The sequence below is a fragment of the Vipera berus genome, assembly GCF_964194415.1.
Source record: "Vipera berus genome assembly, chromosome: 2".
Taxonomy (NCBI): domain Eukaryota; kingdom Metazoa; phylum Chordata; class Lepidosauria; order Squamata; family Viperidae; genus Vipera; species Vipera berus.
This window is the reverse complement of record NC_138203.1, coordinates 118,608,651-118,632,217: the sequence shown is the minus strand read 5'-3', so window position 1 is coordinate 118,632,217 and position 23,567 is coordinate 118,608,651. Positions and strand designations below refer to the sequence as shown.

At 42.6% G+C, this 23,567-nt stretch overlaps 1 protein-coding gene across 1 annotated transcript in view; it reads right to left on the bottom strand.

Annotated features, from left to right (window-relative positions):
- Nucleotides 1-376: 376 nt before the first annotated feature.
- PALM3 (paralemmin 3) overlaps nucleotides 377-23,567 on the bottom strand; it is a 30,686-nt gene continuing 7,495 nt past the window's right edge. Inside the window, exons 2-8 of the mRNA XM_081317919.1 lie at nucleotides 22,947-22,998; nucleotides 15,323-15,403; nucleotides 14,489-14,613; nucleotides 11,831-11,930; nucleotides 7,743-7,773; nucleotides 6,696-6,803; nucleotides 377-3,913 (exon numbers count right to left, since the gene is read on the bottom strand). Of these exons, the coding sequence (XP_081174045.1) occupies nucleotides 1,581-3,913; nucleotides 6,696-6,803; nucleotides 7,743-7,773; nucleotides 11,831-11,930; nucleotides 14,489-14,613; nucleotides 15,323-15,403; nucleotides 22,947-22,991 (2,823 nt within the window). The 5' untranslated portion in view covers nucleotides 22,992-22,998 and the 3' untranslated portion in view covers nucleotides 377-1,580. The remainder of the gene's footprint in view (nucleotides 3,914-6,695; nucleotides 6,804-7,742; nucleotides 7,774-11,830; nucleotides 11,931-14,488; nucleotides 14,614-15,322; nucleotides 15,404-22,946; nucleotides 22,999-23,567) is intronic.

The window sequence follows — 23,567 nt, the reverse complement described above, 5'->3', positions numbered from 1 at the left end:
GAGACTGCATGAGGTGTACTTTCAGCACTTTGCAAGCCATATATAAATATAGTGCATTATTATTTATTATTCATGATAAGCCCTTATTGGAAAAGTAGGGATAGCAAAGTGGCTTTTAACTGCTACCTCTTTCCCAGGACTGGAAAACTTTGGACAAGAGACAGGATCACCAACTCTTCATCTGTCTACCCCCCGCTCCCCAGATCACCCTGGGGCTTTGATAACTGGCACAAAGTGGATCATCAGGTCTGCTAGCCTGCCCCATTTCCAAGCCCAGGAGACAAATCCCACGTCCCTATTCCCAAGCAGAGGCACAGGTGTCACTTGTCATTGCATCTGACTTTAATTGAGAATCAGTATTAGCCAGAAACTGACATGTAAAAGGCTCTTACTGGCTTAGGTGGTGGCCCCAACAGAGGTTTATATAACTAAAATTAAAACAAAGTGCATAGAATAAACAGTCACCGAAAGGAGGATGTGAAGGGCTGAGGGAAGAGCCTGTGACCTAGCAGGACACAAACCCAGGCTTTCTATAGGAAGGGGAGAGTCAGAGCTAGGAAAGGGTTCTTAGTCCCATTTTGGGAGGCAGAAGATTGAGTCTGCCACACACGAGATCTTGGCTGAAGACCACATTTGGGAGAGAAGGTTCCAGTAGTGCCTTGTCCAAAGTCCCTGCAATGCACCACCTATTGGCAGCAAGTCCTCTTGTGTCCTATGTGTCACTGCCCTGCAAGCTTAGTTGTGTTCAGCTGGCCGTCTTAGCAGAGGTGCAGGAGGTGGGAACAGGAGGAAGAGGGTATTGCTCAGTGTCTGGAGTGGATCCGGATTGATTTGGTGAGTCATGCCAACTCAGCAGAGGGTGTTCAGGCACATGCGGAAAGTGTGGATGGCAGGAGTTCTGCATGCATATTGTAGCCTTTGTGTCCAGCCCTGTGAAAAAGTTGCAGAAGCCTGTAGGTTTGTAATGGCACATAACTCAGGTGCTTTCCAAGATAGGAAAATGCCTTGCAAGCCAAAGGAAGAAAAGATGGATATGCCTCTATCTTGGTTTGCATGTTAGTAACCTTTGTGCACATACATGTGCATTCTAAATGTGTAATATACATGCACGCACAAGAAGGATGACATGCAGGCACATAAACTATAAGTGGAGGGAACGGTGATACAGTACCTGACAGTGCCAAGAAAAATGTAGATCTACACTACTAGTGTATGGAGAAGTGTGCATGCTGCAGGAGAGTGTGTGGGGGCCAATACAATCTGCCCAAGCAGGGCATTCCTCATATGCTGCCTCCAGGAAAGCTGGAAGATGAGCTAGGAGTTATCAATAAACAGAAACAATCCTGTCATTGAACACTCTCTTTTGTGACGCAGCAAGCCTTCCATGGACCCATCTATGCAACTCGCCTCCAAGTCCCTCCATGGAGTGTGTACTGTATGCATGTGTGTGCATGCGCATGCGTGAATGTGTGAGATGCTTACACTACATGATTAGCAGGGCATGTTACCACTTTCAGAGCCTGCTGCTAGGACCAGATCAATGACACCTATTCTCCTCAACTTTGTGAAAGACGCCAAGCTTACATTACCAAGCAGCACTGGCACGTCTTCTGCTTGCGTCTGTTCTGCCCCTGCTCTTGACCCTCCTCCTGGTGTGATGCTGCAGGTTGAAGGTGGCATGAGGCAGTATTGCCATCAGTGGTGATGTAAATTGGGGCCTCCTGGACTGAGGCTCCCTGGTGCTTTTGGATCCCACTCTTGGACTGCTGCTGATCTCCTAGAGAAATGTCCTGTGGGGTTACTGCGGTTTTCAGCTCATTCAACAAAGGTTGTTGCTCAGCAGCAATATTTTCTTGCATCTCAGTGGTCTCTGCTTCTGAAGCCAAATTAGAATCTCTATCTTCTTTCAATTCTTGATTCTTTGAATTTACAGCTGCATCTAGAAGGGGTTGAGCAGAGACTTGGTTCACAGTCGGAAAAGCATCAAGGACAGTTGTTTCTTGTGGTATTGGACCTAGGTCTTTGTTAGAGGTTGGAGCTTGATCCAACAGTGCAGGTGTCTCTTCCATAAGAAATGGAGATGTCTTTCCTGCAAGAGTCTCTTCTGTTTCTTTAAGGGAAGAGGTTTGGTCCTGCAGAGAGGCTGACATGTGCTCCACTAAAGTTGGTTGAGCTTGGTCTTGAAGTGATACTTCTAGAAAGCAGGAAGAGGACTGACTTTGAAGTGGTGAATGATCAGTTAGAGATCCTGTCACCTCCTTGCCATCTGGAAATACGGGTTTCTGCTTATGGAGGGCAAGTGGAATTTGGTCTGGCTCAGTCGTTGGTGTTTCCTTCTTTTCATTCTCAGATAATGGGATCTGGCCTGAAGGAAACTTATCAGCCTCAGTAAGAAGCAGTGTTTGAGATTCTGTAACAGTTGGCATTTGGACTTGCAAAGGTACTGGAACTTCTTCCAAGGAAGAATTATTGGCTTCTTCAAGGGGCATGATTTGATCAGATAGAGGAGAGAGTTGATTAGTAACAGAAGGGGCTGTATCTGGAAGGGGACTTTTCATCTCCAAAACAGACTGTTCTTGGTCCAGAACAGTTGGCAAGATGTGGGGTGATTTCTGTCCTTCATGTAATGAGGAAGGAATCTTTTCTGGCAGAGATGTGAGCTGGTCTGGAGAGGTAGGCAGTATTTGATCTACCACAGAATCACTACATTCTTGAAGAGCTGTTGAGATATGGTCCAGATTTTTTCCATTAGCTTCATGTATGGATGATTGGGTCTGATCCAACAAGAAGCATTTAGTTTCTTGAGGAGTAGTATCATCTTGTAATAAGAATGCTTTCTGTTCTGGAGAAGAAACATGGCCCTGCAGAGATGACGGATTTGCCGCTATGAAGGATTCTGGCAGTGAAGATGGGGTCTGACCTAGAGGAGAATCCTTATTTTCTTGCAATGAAACAGATTGGTCCAAAAGGGGTGATGGACTCTGATGTAATAATAACGGCTGTTCTGACTCCAGGAATAGAGTTTCAGTTTCCTGAAAAGATGATGGATTCTGTTCTGGAAGGGATACTTTAGTACCTGGCAGAGAAGGAATCTGATCTGATAGAGATGAAGTCATTACCGGATCTAGCTTAGCCTCTTCCAAAGGGTTCAGAATTGTTGTTTCCTGACCAGGAGAGATCTGGTCTGAAACAGATTGTTTGGTCTCTTCCCCCTCTCCTGCTTCCCCCAGCATTACTGTGTCTGATTCATGGCATTCTTGCATCTCTTCCTTCTGTGTAAGATTTGCTTGGTTCACTGCTTCTTCTTCTTCTTCTGTAGCAACATCGCAGACTGCCAGGTTTCTGGCAGGCTCTGCCTCCTCTGCATTTTGTTCTGATAGTTCTTTCTGCCCCGTTTTCATAAGAACTGCCTCCTTGACCAACAAGCCTACCTCCTGCCCGCTATCTCCCTGCTTCCTGGGGGAATCCAGGCAGTTAGCACTGTCCTGCAGAAGGTTGGAAGGGTTTTGCTGATCATGGGAAGTTGGAGATGCTCCCTCTGGGCCATCACGGCTATCAAGATCACAGTCCAGGTTGTTTTCAGTAGCACAACCAGTCTTCTTTTGATCCACCACATTGCAAAGACTACCTGAAGTACTCCATTCTTCACAGTCATTTCCCATGTTATCATGGTCTTCCAATTCGTCCTCTTTTCTAATGAAGTTCTGTGTCTGCCCAACAGCATCCATGCTTCCCACTTCCTGCCCCAAATGATCTCTGATGACCATCTTTTCTACTGCCAGCTTTCTTTGGTGAGCAGCAGGGGTTTCACTAGGATCCAAATTCTTCGTAGTAGGAGCGGCCCCACCTTCTATAGTCACTGGGTTTACTTTGACTCCTGTTTTTTCAGAGCTGCATTCATTGCCAGAAATACCTTTGGAGAACAAAAGAAAATGTCAGACTTTTCTGGTCCTGATCTGTATTCTCTTTTTAAATATTACCAATAATATAGAAGCCAACCTTACTCAACTATGTGCCCTCCTTATGCATGAGAACTACATTTTTTAGAATTCTCAGAGCTGATTTATGTTCACTGAACATATCTGCTAAATTCATAATGGTTTACAGTACAAATTATGGTTTGCTGTATTATGGCTTTCTTGATCTCCACCTGCCTCCAAAACCTGAGTCTTATAGGCTATGAGAATGACAGCTTCTTGCTAAAAGTATACCTCTCAGTTTCACATGGAGAAGGAGATTCATATTAATCTGATCTACCTCTGTGATGATCCTCTTTGTGCCTAGTTTGGACATGGCTCCTTATTTCATTCTTCAACAGAGTGATAAATTAGTGGACCAGTGAAATTTATTTTATTTTATTTATTTATTTATTGATGGGATTTATATCCCGCCCTATCTCCCGAAGGACTCAGGGCGGCTAACAACAAAACATGCTGGTGGACATAGTATATTTGGATTTCCATAAGCATTCGATAAAGTAGACCAAAGCCTATTTCTTGGTAAACTAAAAAAATGTGAGATAGACAACATCACCACCAAATGGCTTTGTAACTGTCTGACAAACCACACTGAACGTTTAGTCCTTAATAGAATTACATCTGCTTGGAGACAGGTAAGCAGTGGGATACCCCAAGGCTCTGTTTTAGGCCTGCTTTGTACAAGGTGGAGCTTTACCAGGGTCACTCAAGATACTGACATTGAGGACTCTTTCTTTCGACTATGACAGGCTCTCTCAAGATAATCCACAGAGTTGTTTAAATCTGACAATCTTCCATAAGGATATAAAATGATCTTGCAGCATCAGGGAGGCTAGATACTGTATAACCAAAAGATTGACCTTTACACCATGGTCTGGCTTATCTTCCTACCTTGATTTAAATCTGGGCAGTTGTGCCATTTCCATTTAGTTCAATGCGGCTTCCATCAGAGATCTTCCCTAAGGGATTGTGCATTGGTGGGAGGAGATAATGCAATTTAGAATTTCCATTTCAGGCACCCCACTACATAGCAGATGAAGCAACCTTTGACTCAGCCCCTTAATCCCTTTTTCCAAATTCATGGTACAGTCTGCTGCATTTACTTAGATCTATCTCCCCATTTTTGTCTGATTCCTATTGCTCTTACTTACAGCTCCAATTCTGCAAGCAACCTCCTGGGTAGGGATCTGTCTGCTAGCCAAGAAGCTCCATTAAGTGCAGATGAACTGATGACACTGAGGAAATTGCACAATAACTTTATCTTTCCAGCTTCACTTTCATGTGATGGTGTTCATGTTTGAAAGTTTCAGATAACCCTACCCGCACAAGATGTCCCTTCCACCAAAGAATGCTTACAGCTTTCATATTATAGAATCCTCCCCATCTATAATGACACACACACACACACACACACACACACACACACACACACAGAGTTTTGCAGTGCAGAGACAGACAGGCTGAAACTTAAAAGCTTGATCTTAAAAGCACCCTTTGGGAAAACGACACTGTTCCTTAGTCCTCTGGGCAAGTAGGAAGAGAAGGGAGAAAGGAGGAGTGGGCAGAAACAGCAAGGAGGGGGGAATAGCACAAAACCAGAAACACTTTTGTCTAGCTTTTGTCCAGAGTGACCACAGCCTACATGTCACCCTTGAAGAGTATCCCAGAGGGCCAGCAAGTTTCAGCAGAACATAATATATATATATGGGGGAGGGGAAATATTCAGCCTAACATTCCCTATACATCCCATTTACACTAATACAAAATCCTCAAAACACATCCAAGAAATCTGTAGAACAATCGTCATGGATAGTTACTGTGGTACTAAGTCAAAAGGCACATTCCTTCTGTCTTTAGGGGGAAAATAAACCTCTTTTACTAACTGTTTAATAAAGACATTTTAAAATATCTCTATTATCCACTAAGGGGCTATTAAAGCTGTTTTTGGTATAAAATAGTGCTTGTGTGCATATGAAGAGAGTCATCTCCCATCAGCTGCTAATCAGATATAAGATCTTTCTGACAGAAATTGAGGGTAGGGTGGGGTGGAAAGACCAGGGCTTTGGCAGAAGGGGGAGGCCTTATGAGGGAGGAGCTATCTAGACATGCCAAGGACCGTGTGACTCTCATGAGGCCTGCAAACTAGAAGTTTACCATGCAGCTGATTTTATGAACAGTATAGGATAAATCATTTCATGAAATTGGGCCTTATCATAATTTTGCATGAAGCTAAAGTGCATGTCATATACACTGAATCTTCCCCATGTTTTAGCATTTTAGTGGTCAATAACTGCAATGAACAAGGCAGCTTCAGAGATTAATTTCTCCCATTAAATACTTTTATCAGGAAGAAAATCTAAAGAGCTCCTGAGAACCACAGAATTTCATTTGTCACAAACTCTCAGCAAAACAAAGTAATTTTTACCATCCCCACTGCATACCCAGATTATTCTTCTAAAACCAGAATGAACCTTCAAAAGTCCTGACCTCAAAAAAGAGCAATCTCCTTACAGCTGAAACCAAGATATTTTTGTGATGGCAAATTTTCTACCACTCTCTATCAAAGTCCATATTTGCAAGAAATCATGTGACAGATGCAAACTTGCTCAGCAGGATTGCTGGTTGTCCTTTGGACTGTGGATTTCATTTTTATCATCACCCAAGGACCTGGCTTGATCCCTTACAAAATGGCAGACCTTGCCAATGGCTAATACCCACCATCTCCTGACATGTCTCCATTCTCCAGTTGTTCTTTGGCTGTTGCCTCCATGGGCTTTTGAGGAGAAACAGAAGCCAACTCAAGTTTGGTCTCAGTAGAATTTCCCTCTGTAAAGAACACATTACTTTCAGTTAGCTTAACCAGGTCCCTTTGCAGAGGAAGAATGCTGGAGCCAAAAGATGTTTTCATAGCTCAAAAGGTGAAACCTGGTGATAAAGCAACCTAGGCCTTTTGGTACCCTTGCTAAGATTGATAGTTCAATGCCAAGCAAAACTAATTATTCTCACAAACTCAGATTTAACCAGATTTACTGAGATGGAAGTTATAAGAATTTCAGTAACTGAACTATTTCCAATTTAGAACCAATTTACTCTCCATTAGAGCAGCATTTCTCAGCCTTAGCAACTTTAAGATGTCTGGATTTCAGTTCCCAGAAGTCCCCAGCCAAAAATTATTTCAGTTGCTACAGATAAGAAACACTACACTACAGAAAATACTTCCTTAAATTCTTTCTAATAACTTTCTTGTGAACTAGTGAATGGATTGTTTTTTTAGCTGATAATAGATAAGGTTACAGGTGACTATTAAAAAAATTATCCCCTGTGAGCTAATCAACCTTATGGATAATTTTGCAAATAATAGTTTGCCCTTTAATTAATTCATCATTTTGATATTTTAGCTGGGTGAAAGGGATTAAAAATTTAGAAGTTTAGGTCAGAGACCAAACATTTTTGAGGTCATATGAGATATAACACTACCATTTGCTTGGGCGAGGCATTTTTTATACTGATCCATAAGTATGAACAGAGGACTAGATCTGCAACTACTAGATAATTAATTCTAAACAGGATATAAATAATCAAGTGTGACTTACTTAGATAAATGCAGCCCAAATTCTATGAAATTACCACTAGTTATCGCTACTAATTAATCTATAGTCTTATTTATTTTAATGCAATTACCTAAAAGAATTCCCAATCTGATTGTGCCCAGTGTGATAAGGTACCCCAGATAATCTGCATCTTACCAAATAGAAAATTACTCACTTTCTGGAGAAGAGGAAGATGTCCCATCAATCTAAAAACACAAGAATTTTTTTTGATAAAGTGATAAACAATGAGATTTTGCATAAGCTAAATACACTTTATCCATATTCTATTTAATCTAATTTGATCATTCTCAAAGGAAACATTGTCACCATGATGAATAGGAATACAATCATTTACCTTTTCAAAGTTAAACTTGTGTGGGGAGGGGTAGGAATGAGGGACATTTGCCAGATTGTACCAGAAGCCTTTAGCCAGAAGTTTTGTCATCACCTGGACAACATTTGTGCAACATTTTGTAACTCTTTAAAACAATGGGCTCATTACTTGATTTAACAGGTTGTATTCTGGCTCTCAGAATTAAAATGCTTTGTAACTCCAGAATTCCAGACAGTTCAACTCAGTGAAAATAATTGTATAACAGATATTTTTATTGTCCAGGAACTTTAAGCAAAGACTTACATTTTGCAGTAAAGACATCCGGTTGTAGAAGCACATATATTTTTTTTAATTTTTTTTTATTTTAATTCCATTTATATCCCGCCCTTCTCCGAAGACTCAGGGCGGCTTACAAGCTTAGCAGTAGCCTTCATTCTATGTATATGCCTGCTTATTAGGGCTTTCACACACACCCCAAGCGGCATTATTACAAAGTCAGCTTAATTGCCCCCAACAATCTGGGTCCTCATTTTACCTACCTCGGAAGGATGGAAGGCTGAGTCAACCTTGAGCCTGGTGGGATGCGAACCTGCACTAATTGCAGGCAGCTGGTGTTACTTAAGGAGGCATTAGCCCACTGCTCCACCAAGGCTCTCTACAGTATATGCCCATATCTGTTCATTTCCGTAGGTAAAAAGGGGTAATTCTCTATCTCAGCTATGTGTGGCTACAGCTGCTAGTCATATGTGTAGCATGGTTGATTAGACAAAGGCTTTACCACCTGGCACGTAACCAGGATGTCCTGCAATAAACTTTTTAACTCCTCCCACTGTCTAGCTATAGCAGGGCTTTTCAACCAGTGGTACGGGTACCACCTGTGGTACATTGGCACCTGGCAGGTGGTACGTGACCATCCTAGAAAAGTGGTAGTGGGGGAGGGGAATGAGCTGAACTGGTGCAGCACTGCACAAGCCTGAGTGAGAGATGGCTGGAGCTGCAGGGCTCTCAGGGCTCAGCAGAAGTGCCAGGATCAGCGTTCTTCAGGGCTGTCAGGGCTCAGTGGAAGAGCCAGGATCAGCGACAGGCTCCAGCTGGAGCTCAGCACTGATCCTGGTGCTTCTGCTGAGCCCAGAAGAGTCGCCGATCAGCTGGAATGTTGCAGCATCTCCAGGGTCTTGTGATTTACATTCAGATGCTTGGCAACTGATTCATATTTATGACGGTCACAGTGTCCCAGGGTCATGTGAAGTGACCAAAACCTGCTGCAACCACCCAGCAGATGGGGGGGGATTAGAAACCAAACACCTCCACCCCACCCCTGCTGCCAATCCTCAACAGAAATGCTCACAACAATGAAAACCTCGGACAGGAGGAAGAGTGCTGCCGGGCAGGCAGGCAGGTGTCTTGCTTGGTTGTGGCTTGGGGGGCACTTTTTTCAGTGCCATTGTAACTTTGAACAGTCACTAAGCGAACTGTTGTAAGTCGAGGACTACTTGTACTTCATCACTTTTTTCCTTTTTTTTTTGGTCATTAAGTTTTTGACACCTTGCTAGGTGACTGGTGGTACTCTGATGTTGCCATATCCTGAAAGTGGTACAGTGGGTGAAAAGGTTGAAAAGCCCTGAACTATAGGACTATAGTACACTAGACTACATTTCCCAGAAGCCATCTCTTAAGGAAACAGCGTTTAACCCTTTAAATGCTCAATGTTCTTACATACAGTTCTCTCAATGATACAAATTAACTGTGTAAATGCTAAATACTCTAACACAGTTCTTAACTCCTAAGCTGGCTACAATCTGGTCCAGCACAGGTTGTGTATCAGGTTCATCCCTCATGCTACTCTAAAGTGCCCAACCTAAAGTCTCACATACCAAATGTGGTTCCCAAAACCTGCAAATCACACCCTGGACACTACTAAAACTATTTATTGCATGATTTTTTTTAATGTAACAGAGGGTAAAGTTGTATTAATTATATTTAAAGCTTAAATGAAATTAAATCAGAAATATTTTTCTGCTTTTTAAAATATAACTCCTGGCACAGTACTTCAAATTCAGATGTTGCCCTCAATCTGGAAATTATTGTGCAAATACAGATTGTTTTGTCTTTGCACATTCTAGCTGTAACTTAATATAGCTACATTCACACAAAACAATACGGTGGAATTCTGCAGAATCTTGGCTTATTATTCATGAAAAATGTGATAGAACCTTTTGTTCAAATGTTCCAGCTGAGGCCTATTTCCATTAGAAAAACTTCACCATCAGCATGGATTGTTGCTCCCAAAGACAAAAACCAAAGTCCAATTTCAAATCTTGGCCTCTCTGTCTGTATGAGTTTCCTTTCTGGTGAATGCCTTGCTTCTGATAACAATTTCAGAATGGCAGAAGAATGGAAAGAGAGGCCTCTTGAGCTTAACTGTGCAATCAAAAGCTTCAAATAAGAAATCAGGCACCTCATTTTAAAAGGGGGACAAGACCTGAATTAAAGCTGGACTTGATTTGATTTGTAAGATTGAGTATAATAACAATGAAATGAGAAAAATGTATCAAATAATATAGAAAGCTAAACATGGTCTTAACCCTTCTTAGAATTTGGATGGGGAAAAAATCAGAAAAATGCAAGACTGTAGCGTCAATTGAGAACCTACATAAAAAAACAGCACATGGAAGAAAGACGTGAAAAACTTTGGCATCTCTATTAAGATGACTGGACAAATGTGTCCATATTAGTTGGATTAATTTTTATTCCTTTTTAAAGAGTTTTGTTTATATATATATCAGAGCACACCTCCACCCACAGAACACACCCCCTCTGGCAGTTTAAAAAAGAGGAACAAACAGCCACATGCTTCTCCCAGAAGAAGGAAGCTAAAGCCACCAGCCTGATGATGACGGATGGGATTCCGTCGAAACGTTGCACCTACACCTTTAGTTCTACGCGGGGAAAAACCCGAATAACCAAAGATCCATATATATATATATATATATATATATATATATATATATATATATATATATATATATATATATATATATATCTTTGTGTTTTAACTTTGTGTATTTTATATTCTTTTTCACTTTTAAAATTACTGTTTGTATTTCACCCTTCCAAAGCTAGTCTATGACCATAATAAAAATTTGATTTGATTCAAAGTGGGAATTGGAAACAAGTTAAATACAGGTTTAGTTTTTTCCTACAATGACTTCTAATGTGAATTAAAACGTCCTACTGGACAATAATTTCTGGAGGGTCGCCACCACATGCTTGCAAACTTTGAGGCTGCTTATATCTATAGTGACACAAGTCATAACTGTATGATTAGATATTTACAATATTCCAGTATTGAGTGGTACTAGCTGCTGTTGTCATGTTGCAACTATCTTGGCCGGGGGGCTGGATTATTAGATGACCTACAAGGTCCCTTCCAACTCTACAATTCTAATTCTAATTCTAAACTTCTAGGCCTTGCACTAATTAGCAAAGATTTCCAGGGGCAATTCAACATGCTAGTTTTGACTTATAGGTTCTAGGTATTTTCAGAACCTCCCATTCCAAGAAGAATTGGCCAGTCTCTTCAGAGAACCTCAGTTTCATGAGGTGATAGGGACGAAAGACAGAAAACACTGTTAACAGTCTTATAAGTGATAAGCATTGATGCTTATTCTATGCAACAGATTTCTGTTAGAAGTTAAACTGGCTCCTTGGGAATGGCCTTCTGAAGATAGTGATACACTTCCAGAGCATCTTTAGCAAATATTGTATGCCATTTGGTATTAATCACCTGTTTAATCTGACATGCCTTTTTGTTTGATTTATTAAAATGTATTGCATCTTTCACCATGGATGTTTTACTCTGTTTCTCTTTCATCATGCGCTGCTGTGAGGCTACAAGATTTGGCAGCATACAAATTAATAATAAATACCTTCACAATGCCATCCAATGGCTTCACCTCTTTCAAAGATTGCTGCTGCCATCCTTGGGGAAGATCCAAATTATCTAGGTGCTGCATTTGAGACTGAAGACTTCAGAGAGAGAAAGAATGAGATATTAGAGAAAATGCTTGGGGGCATTTGCAGACCATAGGGGAACGCAAGAGAAATATTCCCTTAAAGCACATGAGATCCAAGTTCTACATCAAATATGTGTGGACTTTAAATCCCAGAATTTTCCAACCAGCATATACATATAGTGCCTGGGGAATTCTGGGAGCAGAAGTCCACACATCTCAAGGTTGCCAAGATTGAGAAAACTATTCTAGATACTGCTGCATACCCAGCATTCCCAGGCTGCAAGAGCACCGGTGAACTGAATTCAACAGCATCTAAAGGTCAAGCATTTCCCCATTCCTATTAGCAAAGAGAGGACTTTTTTAGCAGGAAATTGATGGACTTGGGCACCATAATACATGCTTTGATATCTTCTAGAGCAGATTACTATAAATGTTCAACTCAATGAATATTTCTGATGTGTTCCTAAAATACATTCTGAGCCAAATTAGAACAGGTTGGTTTCTGAAAAACAGTAAACAGTAAGCTTGACATTGTGAGGAAGCCAGAAGGGTCCATTTCTTATAATTTGCCTTTCTCCACAAAGTGAAAGAAATATTTTATCTGCAAACCTCACCCAGATTATTTTTTAGAGAGGAGATTCCAGCTATAGAATAAAAGAATGTGGAGAACCTGTGGCTCTTCAGATGTTACTGAACTCAAAATTCCCAAATCTAGAAGGTCAGACATTCACCACCACATAGAATTTTAAAGATTCAAACCAGCCTGCTCAATTCTTTTGTAGTACAAAACTTTTGACATAAACATCTGCAAGCTGCCGAGACAGCTACCGATTGGATGTAATTTATTACCTCTATATAGAAGACAACTCAATTATTATTTATTGATTTGGTATTTTTGTTTTATTTTATAGCCTTATTCTATTTATAATCTCCACTGGAAAGCTCCTTGGCTTCACAGAGGGGCAAAAATCTTAAAATAAATGTGTCTCATTGATTAAGTAGATTTCAAGTTTCATTCCCTTTGAGAAACAATTCAATCAGCCATCTTTTATACTGTGAGTTGAACACTACTTACTTTCTTGGGCAATTGTTGAGTAGTCGTTTAAGGTGTGTGCATGTTGGATGACTGTGCTATATTTATATTGGGATTTATGTATGTTCCTTTATAGCTTCCCACACAACTCTCAAAAGGTAGGATTTATATTATTCCAGTATCTTTGTGGTTCAGCCATGCAGTTTTCTTGGCAGTGGCCCAGAAGTGGATTTCTTCCAGGATGTTTTTCCAACTTCCTAATCTACTCTACTCTACTCTACTCTACTCTACTCTACTCTACACCATTCTTGGCATTACCTGGTGGTCTCCCATCCAAATACTAACAAGAATCAATGCTGCTTAGCTTTTTCAGGTCATCTATGGATGTTAGGTGGTTATCTTTGCATTGTCTCAAGAGGGCTGCTGAATCATCACTCATTTGAGCATTTCCATCCTCCTTCTCTCCAGTTTCCTCAGGCCAGATAGTGGTTTTAGGCTTCTTGTGTGTTGGCTCCTCCTCCTCCTCCATGCACACTTTTAGTTCAGTTTTGTTTTTAGCCTCCTCCGGAAAGAGAGCTCATAGCAGCAGGAGGGAGACACCAAGTCCCAGCTAAACAGCACTCCCTGGTGTCCCCAGGGGCATGTCTATGTCATCATCAGTCTCTATTTGCAGCTCTACCCAGAATCGCAAAAGGCTGTCAATGTGGCTCTTTATTTATAAACCAACACCAGAAGAAAAGTCTCTGCACAGGGTGGCTTACCCTTGAAAAATCTGATGCAGAGAAACAAAAGGGGAAGGGGAATGAAATGGAAACAAGTTCGGGCAATTAATGAAGTCAGGAGAAGATGATAAGCTCCATTCGGTCATTTATGGCTCATGAAGACAAGCATCCCAAATTCAAAGCTTTGGCAGAACCTTCATTAAGAGAGAAAACTGTGCAAGCTTTTGAATTCTTTAGAGCTCTTCATCAGGCTGGCAGGTAGCAAAGGTATGAGTTAAGAAAAGCAACAAATGCAGAGTTCTGGAGGAATCAAAGGTTGCATATTTCTGAGACACTTTTCCTGAGCTCCCAAAGGGGGGGGGCGTGCATTTGGCTACCCTATGACTCTGACATCAGGGATTGTGGGAAATTCTTCACAAATTGGGGAGGAAATTCAGGAACCAAGAAGAATGGTGGATAGCAGAAGTGTTCTGGATAGCAAGCATAGAGGGTAGTGGAAGAATAAAGGAAGCTATTTGTTGAGGGGGCAGGAGACTCTGAGGTGGCTGTGGAAGAAAGGCAGGATGATCTAAGCAGCAACTGAACCTGGCTTCTCCCCAGCTGCTACATCCCCAAAGTGTTGCAGATGGAGGAAGTCCCCTTAAAGCAGCAAACGATTACCTTTGAATGATGTCTCCCTTACACTTCTCTGGAAACAACCATTCTGCTTTACAAAAGGACAGTTTCTTTGGCTGGTTGAAATTATGAGAAGTGCAATCCTTTCCAATTACTGTATTACCAAAGCTCCACATTCACCATCACTTAGGACACACCCACCTGGACAGATCTTGTTCTAAGTCTTGGACACGAGACTCTGCCTCCCAAAGAGAAGACATGTGTTCCTTGTCATCAGCAGGCATGGATGTTCCCTCCATCAACCAGCGTTCACGCAGGGATTTTCTCTTAGAGACAGAAATTGCATTTAGGGTCTGCTTCATACTGGACATGCACGTGGGCCATCAGGATGCATCAAGACAAATGAGTTCCAGTCTGAAGCCGATGCATATGTACACATACATGTATCTACTCCTATGCTTGTTCAGCCACACCCTTATATATAGTCCTATACAAATGACATTTCATGTGAAGCTCTAGGCTTGACAGTAGATGTTGGACACACCCACCAGTGCAGATACTCAGTTCCATAATGCATACATTCTCTCTCTCTCTCCCTCTCTCTCTCCCTCTCTCTCTCTCTTCTCCCCCCCCCCCCCAAACCACACATGTATGTATATAAGCTTGTTCTGGGAAGAAACTGGAGCTAGCTCCTGGAGGAGAGATAGGATATAAAACTAACAAATAAACTGGTTCAAGGCACAGCATCAGAAGACTGTCAAACAAAAATGAATACAGTGTAAACCCAATCAGCCTTCTGGAATTGCCTAGATGTACCTAGCCCCAAAGACTCGGTATTACCCACAACAGGGTGCATCACAGCCTCTTCCTTCCCTTCAGTTTGCTGTGGGGGGAATCGGCTGCCGCTAACAAGTATCTTCTTTCCTCCTTCAGTGCTGCTCCTCCCCCCACCCATATTTTGGCTTCTGATCCTCGCACAGCCATCTCCACCTCTCGGTGGTCCATCCATTCCTGTATCCTTTCCGTGGATGGTACCTTGAGGCGTTGGACTCGCAGTCTCTCTTCCTCCAGTTCCCGCCGGGTGGCTAGGATGCGCTCCTGCAGCCTCCGCCGCTCCTGCAGCAAAGCAAAAAGACAGGGGGTGGGTGGGCGGAGGGGGAGGCGGAGAGAGGCGAGGCGAGACAGGAGCCGCCCTGCAAAAGGGCGGACAAAGGGCCCGCCGCGGAGGGAGCCAGGGCGGGACCGAGCCCACGTGGGCGACCGGCAGACCCGTCTGCTGGTTTGCCCGACCGACCACGCTGCCGTGGGTTAATCCCAGCAGAATCAGCCTCGCTTAAAACGCGACTTTTTCCCCGTTTGTCTCCCCGGCGCCTTTTCTCCCCTTGCACTTGACTGTAGTCCCGCTTGCAGCGCTTGATCGAGCCTTTCTGCGTTCCCCCGGCTGGCTTGGGGACTCCCGGTCTCCACAGGCTTCCCAAACTGCCCAGCCGCCCAATTCGCTCGGAATAACTCTGAAACGCTTGCCCTGTGAAAGCATCGAGGGGAGAGGGAGAGACTGCCGCACCCCCTTGCCCTACCAGCGGCAATTTGGATTTGGTTTTCTCAGAAACCCCAAGCGCCATGGGAACAGAGAGCGCGCGCCTCTTTTTAGAGAAAACTAAGAAAGCAGCTTTGATCTCAACAAATGTATTAGCATGGATTTCTTATGAAGGATTTTTTTTGGGGTGTCATCTTCTATTTTATTTCTATGCATTCGTAATGGGCGATTTGTACACAATTTAACTAAATGCATGCTCTGACTTACAATATTAACAGTAAAACGATACCAAGTTTTAAACTATCAGAAAGCAATGTAACAGAAATCAAAAGTATTTAGAATTTTCAGTATTAAAATTTAAAATGACAAAGTAATATTGCACGTTAAGTACTGCATCTTCATATGGTTACTGGATGATTAGCCTTTCCAGGTAACGAAGTATTTTTTTAATCTAGTTAGGAGTGGGAATCCTTGGGAAGGCTATTTCAGGGCTAGGGTGCAGCTACCCAGAAGTCCCTCTCCTGCTGTCCCAACTAAGGCAATATTTGCGCCACACATAATGCCAGATAGTCAAGTTAAAAGTGAACACATTTCATATTCATATTACATAAAAAGTAAAGGTAAAGGTTCCCCCACACATGCGTGCTAGTCATTTCCAACTCTAGGGGCCAGTGCTCATCTCCGTTTCAAAGCCGAAGAGCCAGCGCTTGTCCGAGGACGTCTCCATGGTCATGTGGCCGGCATGACTGGACGCCAAAGGCGCACGGAACGCTGTTACCTTCCCACCGTAGTGGTCCCTATTTTTCTACTTGCATTTTTCGTGCTTTCGAACTGCTAGGTTGGCAGAAGCTGGGACGGGTAACAGGCGCTCACTCCGTTACGCAGCACTCAGGATTCAACCCACCAAACTGCCGACCTTTTGATTGACAAGCTCAGCGTCCTAACCCACTGAGCCACCACATCCCTACATACATACATACATACACACATACTCGGCTTTAACCAAAAACATAGATTACCATGTTTTCAGACCCTGGAGCAGCCACTATTTAGAGATAATAGAAACCAGACTTTATAAGCAAGGCTCAAGGAACAATTCAGATTTTAGTTTCTGTTAACAAAATGGTGTGTGTTTCAGGCTCAGATGATACAGGAAGACTTTGAACAAGAGTCATGCACTCTATGTGACCTCCACTAACAATAACGAATTTTACTATGAACTACTGTACTTGTAGCTTCTAAATATTCATTCTATATGTCTGAGTATGTATATTTTATTTTTCCCCACAACGCCAAGCTAATAATAATTTTGGAATCATTTGCAACTTGAATCGGTCAATTTAGATTTATATTTTTGAAATCTGTTAAAGCTTCCTTTCATTCAAATGGAGGATAAGATTCCCCGGTGTTCCACTCCAACAAGAAAGCAAAAGCAGGCAGGCACCATTCCCGGAGTTTTGATTGTTGGAAAAATGATTCTATAACAGGAAGCAAAGGCTCGGAGGCAGGATGGCTAAGAGAGACTCAGTCAAGAGGAGATGGTATTTCCCTGCAACTTGAGATCAAAAGTTATTGTGTGATGGGTGATATTCACCTTTCTGTCTGGAACATCTAACTATTGAGGATGGTGCTCTTTCTTTTCACTGGAAATGTCTTCCTGGGAAATGAAGGATCCTCCCCCTCTTGCTACCTGAGATCAGTCACTTAATGTCATAGATTTCATGTGGAACTATGGATATACAGAAATTTCCATCTTAGATAAAAAGGAAAATAAAACATCTGCCTGCCATATTGGATTTGGAGAACAGAAAACAGACATATCTGATCCCTAATAAACAACCCATCTGTGCTTCTTGAACTTGCACCAGGTCACTGAGAAAAGATTCTTTTAATAAGAACTTGATCAGGAGGAGACATGTCTATGATCCCTCATCACAAATGCAGGAAGGAGGTGGTGTGGCTTGGTTTGCCTTGGCCTGCCCTTATTTGGGGTTGTACTTGCTAACAGGTGAAATGGGATTCTTATCTGCATGTTGGATAAATGCAAAGAAAGACTGATATTGACTCTAGTTTAACTGGTGCCAGTGAGTACCAGGAAATTATTTCTATTTGGGTATGTACCTTCTGGTGGCTCTGCTTTCTGTGTGTAATTGAGTCTTTGCTGCTTACAAAGTCTGTGTGTGTACCAGACACCTTGCTGCAGACATATGGCCATTGATGTGTCTGTTACTGATTGTATACTCTAGGCTACTTGGTCTTCATAGTGCACAGGCTGTTTCACAGCTTCTTTTCCCCTCCTGCACTCTGCTCTGGCCAGATCAGGAAAATCTGTCCAGATTTGATCCCTGTATACTGTAGAAGCATTAACTAAAAATTCATATAACAATAAATATTTGCTAAACTCTCTGGAATGCAGCACGCATGTCAAGCTCATTATCAGGATGTGTGTGTGTATGAGATCCCACACAAGGGTAGCTGGGCTGCAGCTCAGGAAATAACCTCAACCCAATCTTTGCCTCTCCAAGTCTGGGCAAGACTCCAAAGTTCTCTCTCTTTCTGTTTGGTTCAGGTTGAAGCTATTGTCTGATGAATTATTCATTTGTTTGAAGAGAGGATAAACCAAAGAAAGAGATTCAGGTTACCCCAGGTTTCCCATGGAGCAGGGCAAACAGCCCATATTTAGCACAAACCCAAAGCTACTGGGCATAAAGTCAAAGATTGTAAGTGGAAAATATCTGGCACCTAGGTCCCTTCTATGTGGGACATTCCTGTCATTTATTTTGGCCATTCCTTGGACAAATCAGTAAGTCTGGCAACTTTTCCTAACAAAAATAAGATTTAATGAAATCTGGAGAGCAGCCCTTATTCTCAAGGGGGATATCCCTCCAGGCTCTCCCCATGGAAGGAGAATCTCAGAAATTTCATCCCCAGCAAGGCAACTTTCTAATGAATGGAAGGAATTATATGGTTGCTCCAATATCTTCAGCTTTGTAAACAGCCACTGGCACAGTGGGAATTGAGAATTGTAATTAATGCACTATTTCAGTAACCCTTAAATTAATCCAGATGCACTGCTATCATTGTCCTTTTAATCTAAGACAAAAATTAGGCCTATAAATGGTGCTATAGTTTGCTTAATCGTAGTTTTCTGATCAATCCGGAATATGATGAATTTACAAAATATATTAAGCCAAAATACAGTTTACAAAACATGGCTGGGTGTGTGATCTATTCATGCCCATTTTGCCTCATTGCACTGCCCACCCCTCAAAAAAACCATTAAAAATGGTTCTTAACCTCGAAGAGTTCCCCACTAGGCTGTTTTGATGAAAAACAATCTTCAGCTTCCTTCCCCTTGCTTATAATGAAACATCTTCATTCTGCTTTCTGTTGTGCAAAAAGATCCTTCTTTGTTATTTTATCTGTGTTAAATTCAAAACTGTAGGCTCCCCTTTGCAAATGCTGTTTCATACTCAGGAAATGCTGTTTCATACTCATGTCACATGAATAAAAGAAAATAAGCATTTAATAGCAATATTATTGTAATACTGCTCCTCCCTTTTATAATTTCCCACATTCTAGTGAACTAGGGAAAATTTAGGGATGTGTTGGATTTTGTTTTTGTTTTGCATATACTCATTCTTAGAGCATTACCACCACATCTGGTGGCATTGCCTTGCATGCTTGGCCAGAAAAGAAAAAGGAATAAATGCTGGCCCTGTGTCTCATAACAGTGATATTGAGGGACATAGGAATTATCTATTATTAAAGAATACAGCAAACTTTGGAAGGAGGGAGAGGGAACTCCTGCAGTACCATAAATCTAGAAAAAGTCTGGTTGAGTAAAAGCAATACTGTAAGTGACTAGTTTGTGCAGATTTCTTTGGTTACTTTTCTATGAACCTGGGGACTGCTCAAATTCAAAAGGAGCTCTCTGCTTCCTGCTTTTGAAGTTTAAACTATAGTTGCATATATACTAGTAACTAAAATAAAACATAAAGATGTATCAAAAGGTTATATATAATTTGGGGAACTGCTTTTGAAAAACTCTCTATTGTTCAGACACCTGCTGTTGCCTCTTTGTGGTTAAACTGTTGTGGATGAAGCATACACACAAAAATATCTTTTCCTCATGGAGGAATTAAAGTCCTGTCTAGCAGTCTCTAAGTTGGCAGTATTGCATCACTGGTGATCCCTACCCAGCTCCAAGCACAATGCTATCAAATGACATCATACTCATTTATGGTGTACAGGGTACATGGAATACAAAAAATTGAATTTCTTTCAGCTTGGCTTCCTTCCCCTCCCACTGAATATTACAGCCAATGGGAAAACATCCACCAATTGCTCACCTTAATGTGAGGAACAGTTTTAACAGAAAGTTTATCCATCTTCTGGCTTTGTACAATGGTTTTTTTTCCTTCCATAAATGCACTCAAAGGGAGGCCAACTCTTACCTGGATTTGGATTTAGCACTCTTCTAGGATAACTTTGTTTTAGGATAGCACTAAAAGGAGACAGGCTATTCTAGCAAAAAACTAAATAAATTATATCATCTGACAGTTGGCTCCTTTTGAACATAAAGTGTTATATATTGTTATATATTGTTATGTTGTGTTACTTCAAAAGCATCAAGGATCAAGCAACAACTGTGTGAGGTATACCGCTGACAGCGCTGTGACAGACCCAGGCGCACGCGGCAGCCGGTTGACAGCACGCGCGGCAGCCGTTGACAGCTCTGAGCTGTCAAAATCTGCCGCCAGCCGATTGGTCAGGATTCCGCAGCGGGAGAACATGCCGCAAGGATTGGTCAGGGTTCTGACAGGTTCTGTATAAAAGGGGGATTTCTACCCACTGTCAGCTGTTCGGTTTCCCCCCGAATAAACGCGTCCTGAACAAGAGCCAGCTGTCTCTCGTGGTCATTGCTTGCTAAACAATCCACCTGGCGACGAGGATGGGATGGTTCTGCTTCACAGAGCTAAGTCACTGAGCTGAAGTCACGAGCCAAAAGGAACTGATTCCACCAGCCGCTGGTAGCCACTCGCAGAAGTCACTGGCTGGGGAAGAAGGAACCTTTCCACCAACCCTCTCGTGAAGCAGAACCGCGGACACACAGCATGGCTAATCTCGGACACATTTGGGAATTTGACATCCGGCACCCAGAAGGCTGGGAGTCACACTGGGGGCAGGTAGAAGGCTACCTCCTGGTGAACAAAATCACCGAAGACTGCCTTAAAGCAGCAGCATTGCTGTGCCTCAGTGGGCCAGTGGTTTATGACATCGCCGTTGGACTCTGCAGCCCAGACCCGGTCGCCACTGTGCCATACGCGGACCTGACAGAGCGTCTCAGCAAGCATTTCATGCCAAGGCGGTCAGAGCTATACTGGCGCCTAAACTTCGCCCATCGATGCCAGCAACCAGGGGAAACAGCGACCGTTTTCATCACGGGGGTACGCCACGCCGCCCGCCGATGACAGTTCCCTGACCTAGAGGACATCTCCGTGGTCATGTGGCCAGCATGACTGGATGCCAAAGGCGCACAGAACGCTGTTACCTTCCCACCGTAGTGGTCCCTGTTTTTCTACTTGCATTTTTCGTGCTTTCGAACTGCTAGGTTGGCAGAAGCTGGGACGAGTAACAGGCGCTCACTCTACTACGCGGCACTCGGGATTCGACCCGCCAAACTGCTGACCTTCTGATCTACAACCTCAGCGTCCTAACCCACTGAGCCACCGCGTCCCTTTTTGAACATAGGATTAATATTATTCCATAAGTAGCCCAAACAACACCCAACAGGAATAGAGAGGTTTGTGCAGTGATGCACCAGAGAGACAGTTGTTCCTCTCCTTCCCTAATGTGCAGTCCTACCCCATACTCAGTGGCTGCTCGGCCTAATCCAGATTTCCAGACTGCAGATTGACTTGAAGAACCTGGTATAAAAGAACCAAACTACAGGTGGTCCTCGATTATGAGCCTAATTGGGCTCAAAATTTCTGTTGCTAAGTGAGACATTTGTTAAGTGAGTTTTGCCCCATTTTACAAATTTTCTTGCCACATTTGCTAAGTGAATTCCAGCAGTTTTTAAGTGAGTAACATGGTTGTGAAGTGAATCTGGCTTCCCCCATTGACTTTGCTTGTCAGAATGTCACCAAAGGTGATCACATGACCCCAGGACACAGCAACTGTCATAAATATGAGTCAGTTGCCACGTGCCTGGATTTTGATAATGTGATCATGGGGACGGCTGCAACAGTCATAAGTATGAAAAATGGCTATGAGTTACTTTTTTCAGTGCCTTTGTAACTTTGAATAATCACTAAATGAACTGTTGTTGAGGACTATATGTATTCTGTTGCCCAACTCATAAGAAGATGTGGGGAAGCAGGGACCATCCCATACCAGGTTCAATTGATCAAGGAAGTTAGGAGTCATCTGACAATGAGCACATGGTTGGTAAAGCACATTATATACCTTGCTGCTTGTTTAAAGAGGGAGAACACTAATACTGTCATAGCTAAGGACAACGTTCAGCTACCCCAGTTATGGGCTGGGGATGAGAAGAGACATGGGAAAAACAGTGAAGTGGTTAGGTGCAAGTGGAGAAAGGCTCCAAAACTGCCATCCAATCAGCAGACCCTGCTAGAATCACATGCCATCAACATTTTCTCCCTCTGCTCGTGCAGGATTCTTATCTTTACTCTGTTATTCAGTAGGAGATTACATATCTGGCAACACTCACAGGGTGAATGGCATGATGACCTTAATGAGCCTCCCACAGATATTTATCATAAACCAGGCTTTAATTTATGCCTGTTCCAAACTAAGACTACATAATAATAATATGGGCTGCAGGAACATAATTGCATGAGCTTGAGATTCATGACCCATCTCTCGATGGCCAAGCTGGACCCACAAGAACCACACACAAATGAATCAAGCGACTATGTCTACAGGCTCCGTGCTTTGAAAATAGTGATCTGACCAAGTGGGACTGCCACACTTTTTCTTAGTTCCCATTTTGGGATGGTGGGTGAGAGGGAGTTCCCACAGGAGCAGCAGCAGAATCGTGGTTGAAAACGTGGAGCATCCATACCACAGGGGAGAACGGGAAAACAAGCTTACCGTAATAGCATGCAGCCGCTGTGCAAATAAGGAGCTTTCTGCCATTTTCCTTCTGAAAGAGAAAAAGAGCCTTTTGGGATATGTCCAGAGGACACTGGTTGCCAGTATACACCATCTCATCCTCTTTCCTCCCCCAACTCCCATCTCGGGTTCCTACATGCTCTAGTCCCTGAACTCTTATAGACTCTTCTCAGGCACGGTAGGACAGTTGGCTTACAGACAGATTCCTCTCCTCTAACTTCTTCTATCACCTGACCCATCACTGTAGCCCTTTTGATATGGAGAAGCAGCATCCTTCCTATATAGAAGGCATCCCAACAGGGCTCAGTTAAAGAGGTAAAATACAAATGTCAAATTTTAAAGAGAAAGAGAAAGCACATCCCAAAGGCATCATATGTGTACCACATCGGCAGATACTAAGGGCTCCACCAGTGGTGGAATGGCCAAACATATGCTGAGAATGCTGCATAAATCATCAACCTTCTGTTCGTCTTCAGGCATCCCTTTTCAGACCACTATTGTCACATATAAAAACACTGCAGTGCAAAACTCTACAAACATGGTAAACCAGAGGTGGGGAGCACACAGTTTATGTGGCATACACTATCCTCAGTTCAGAAT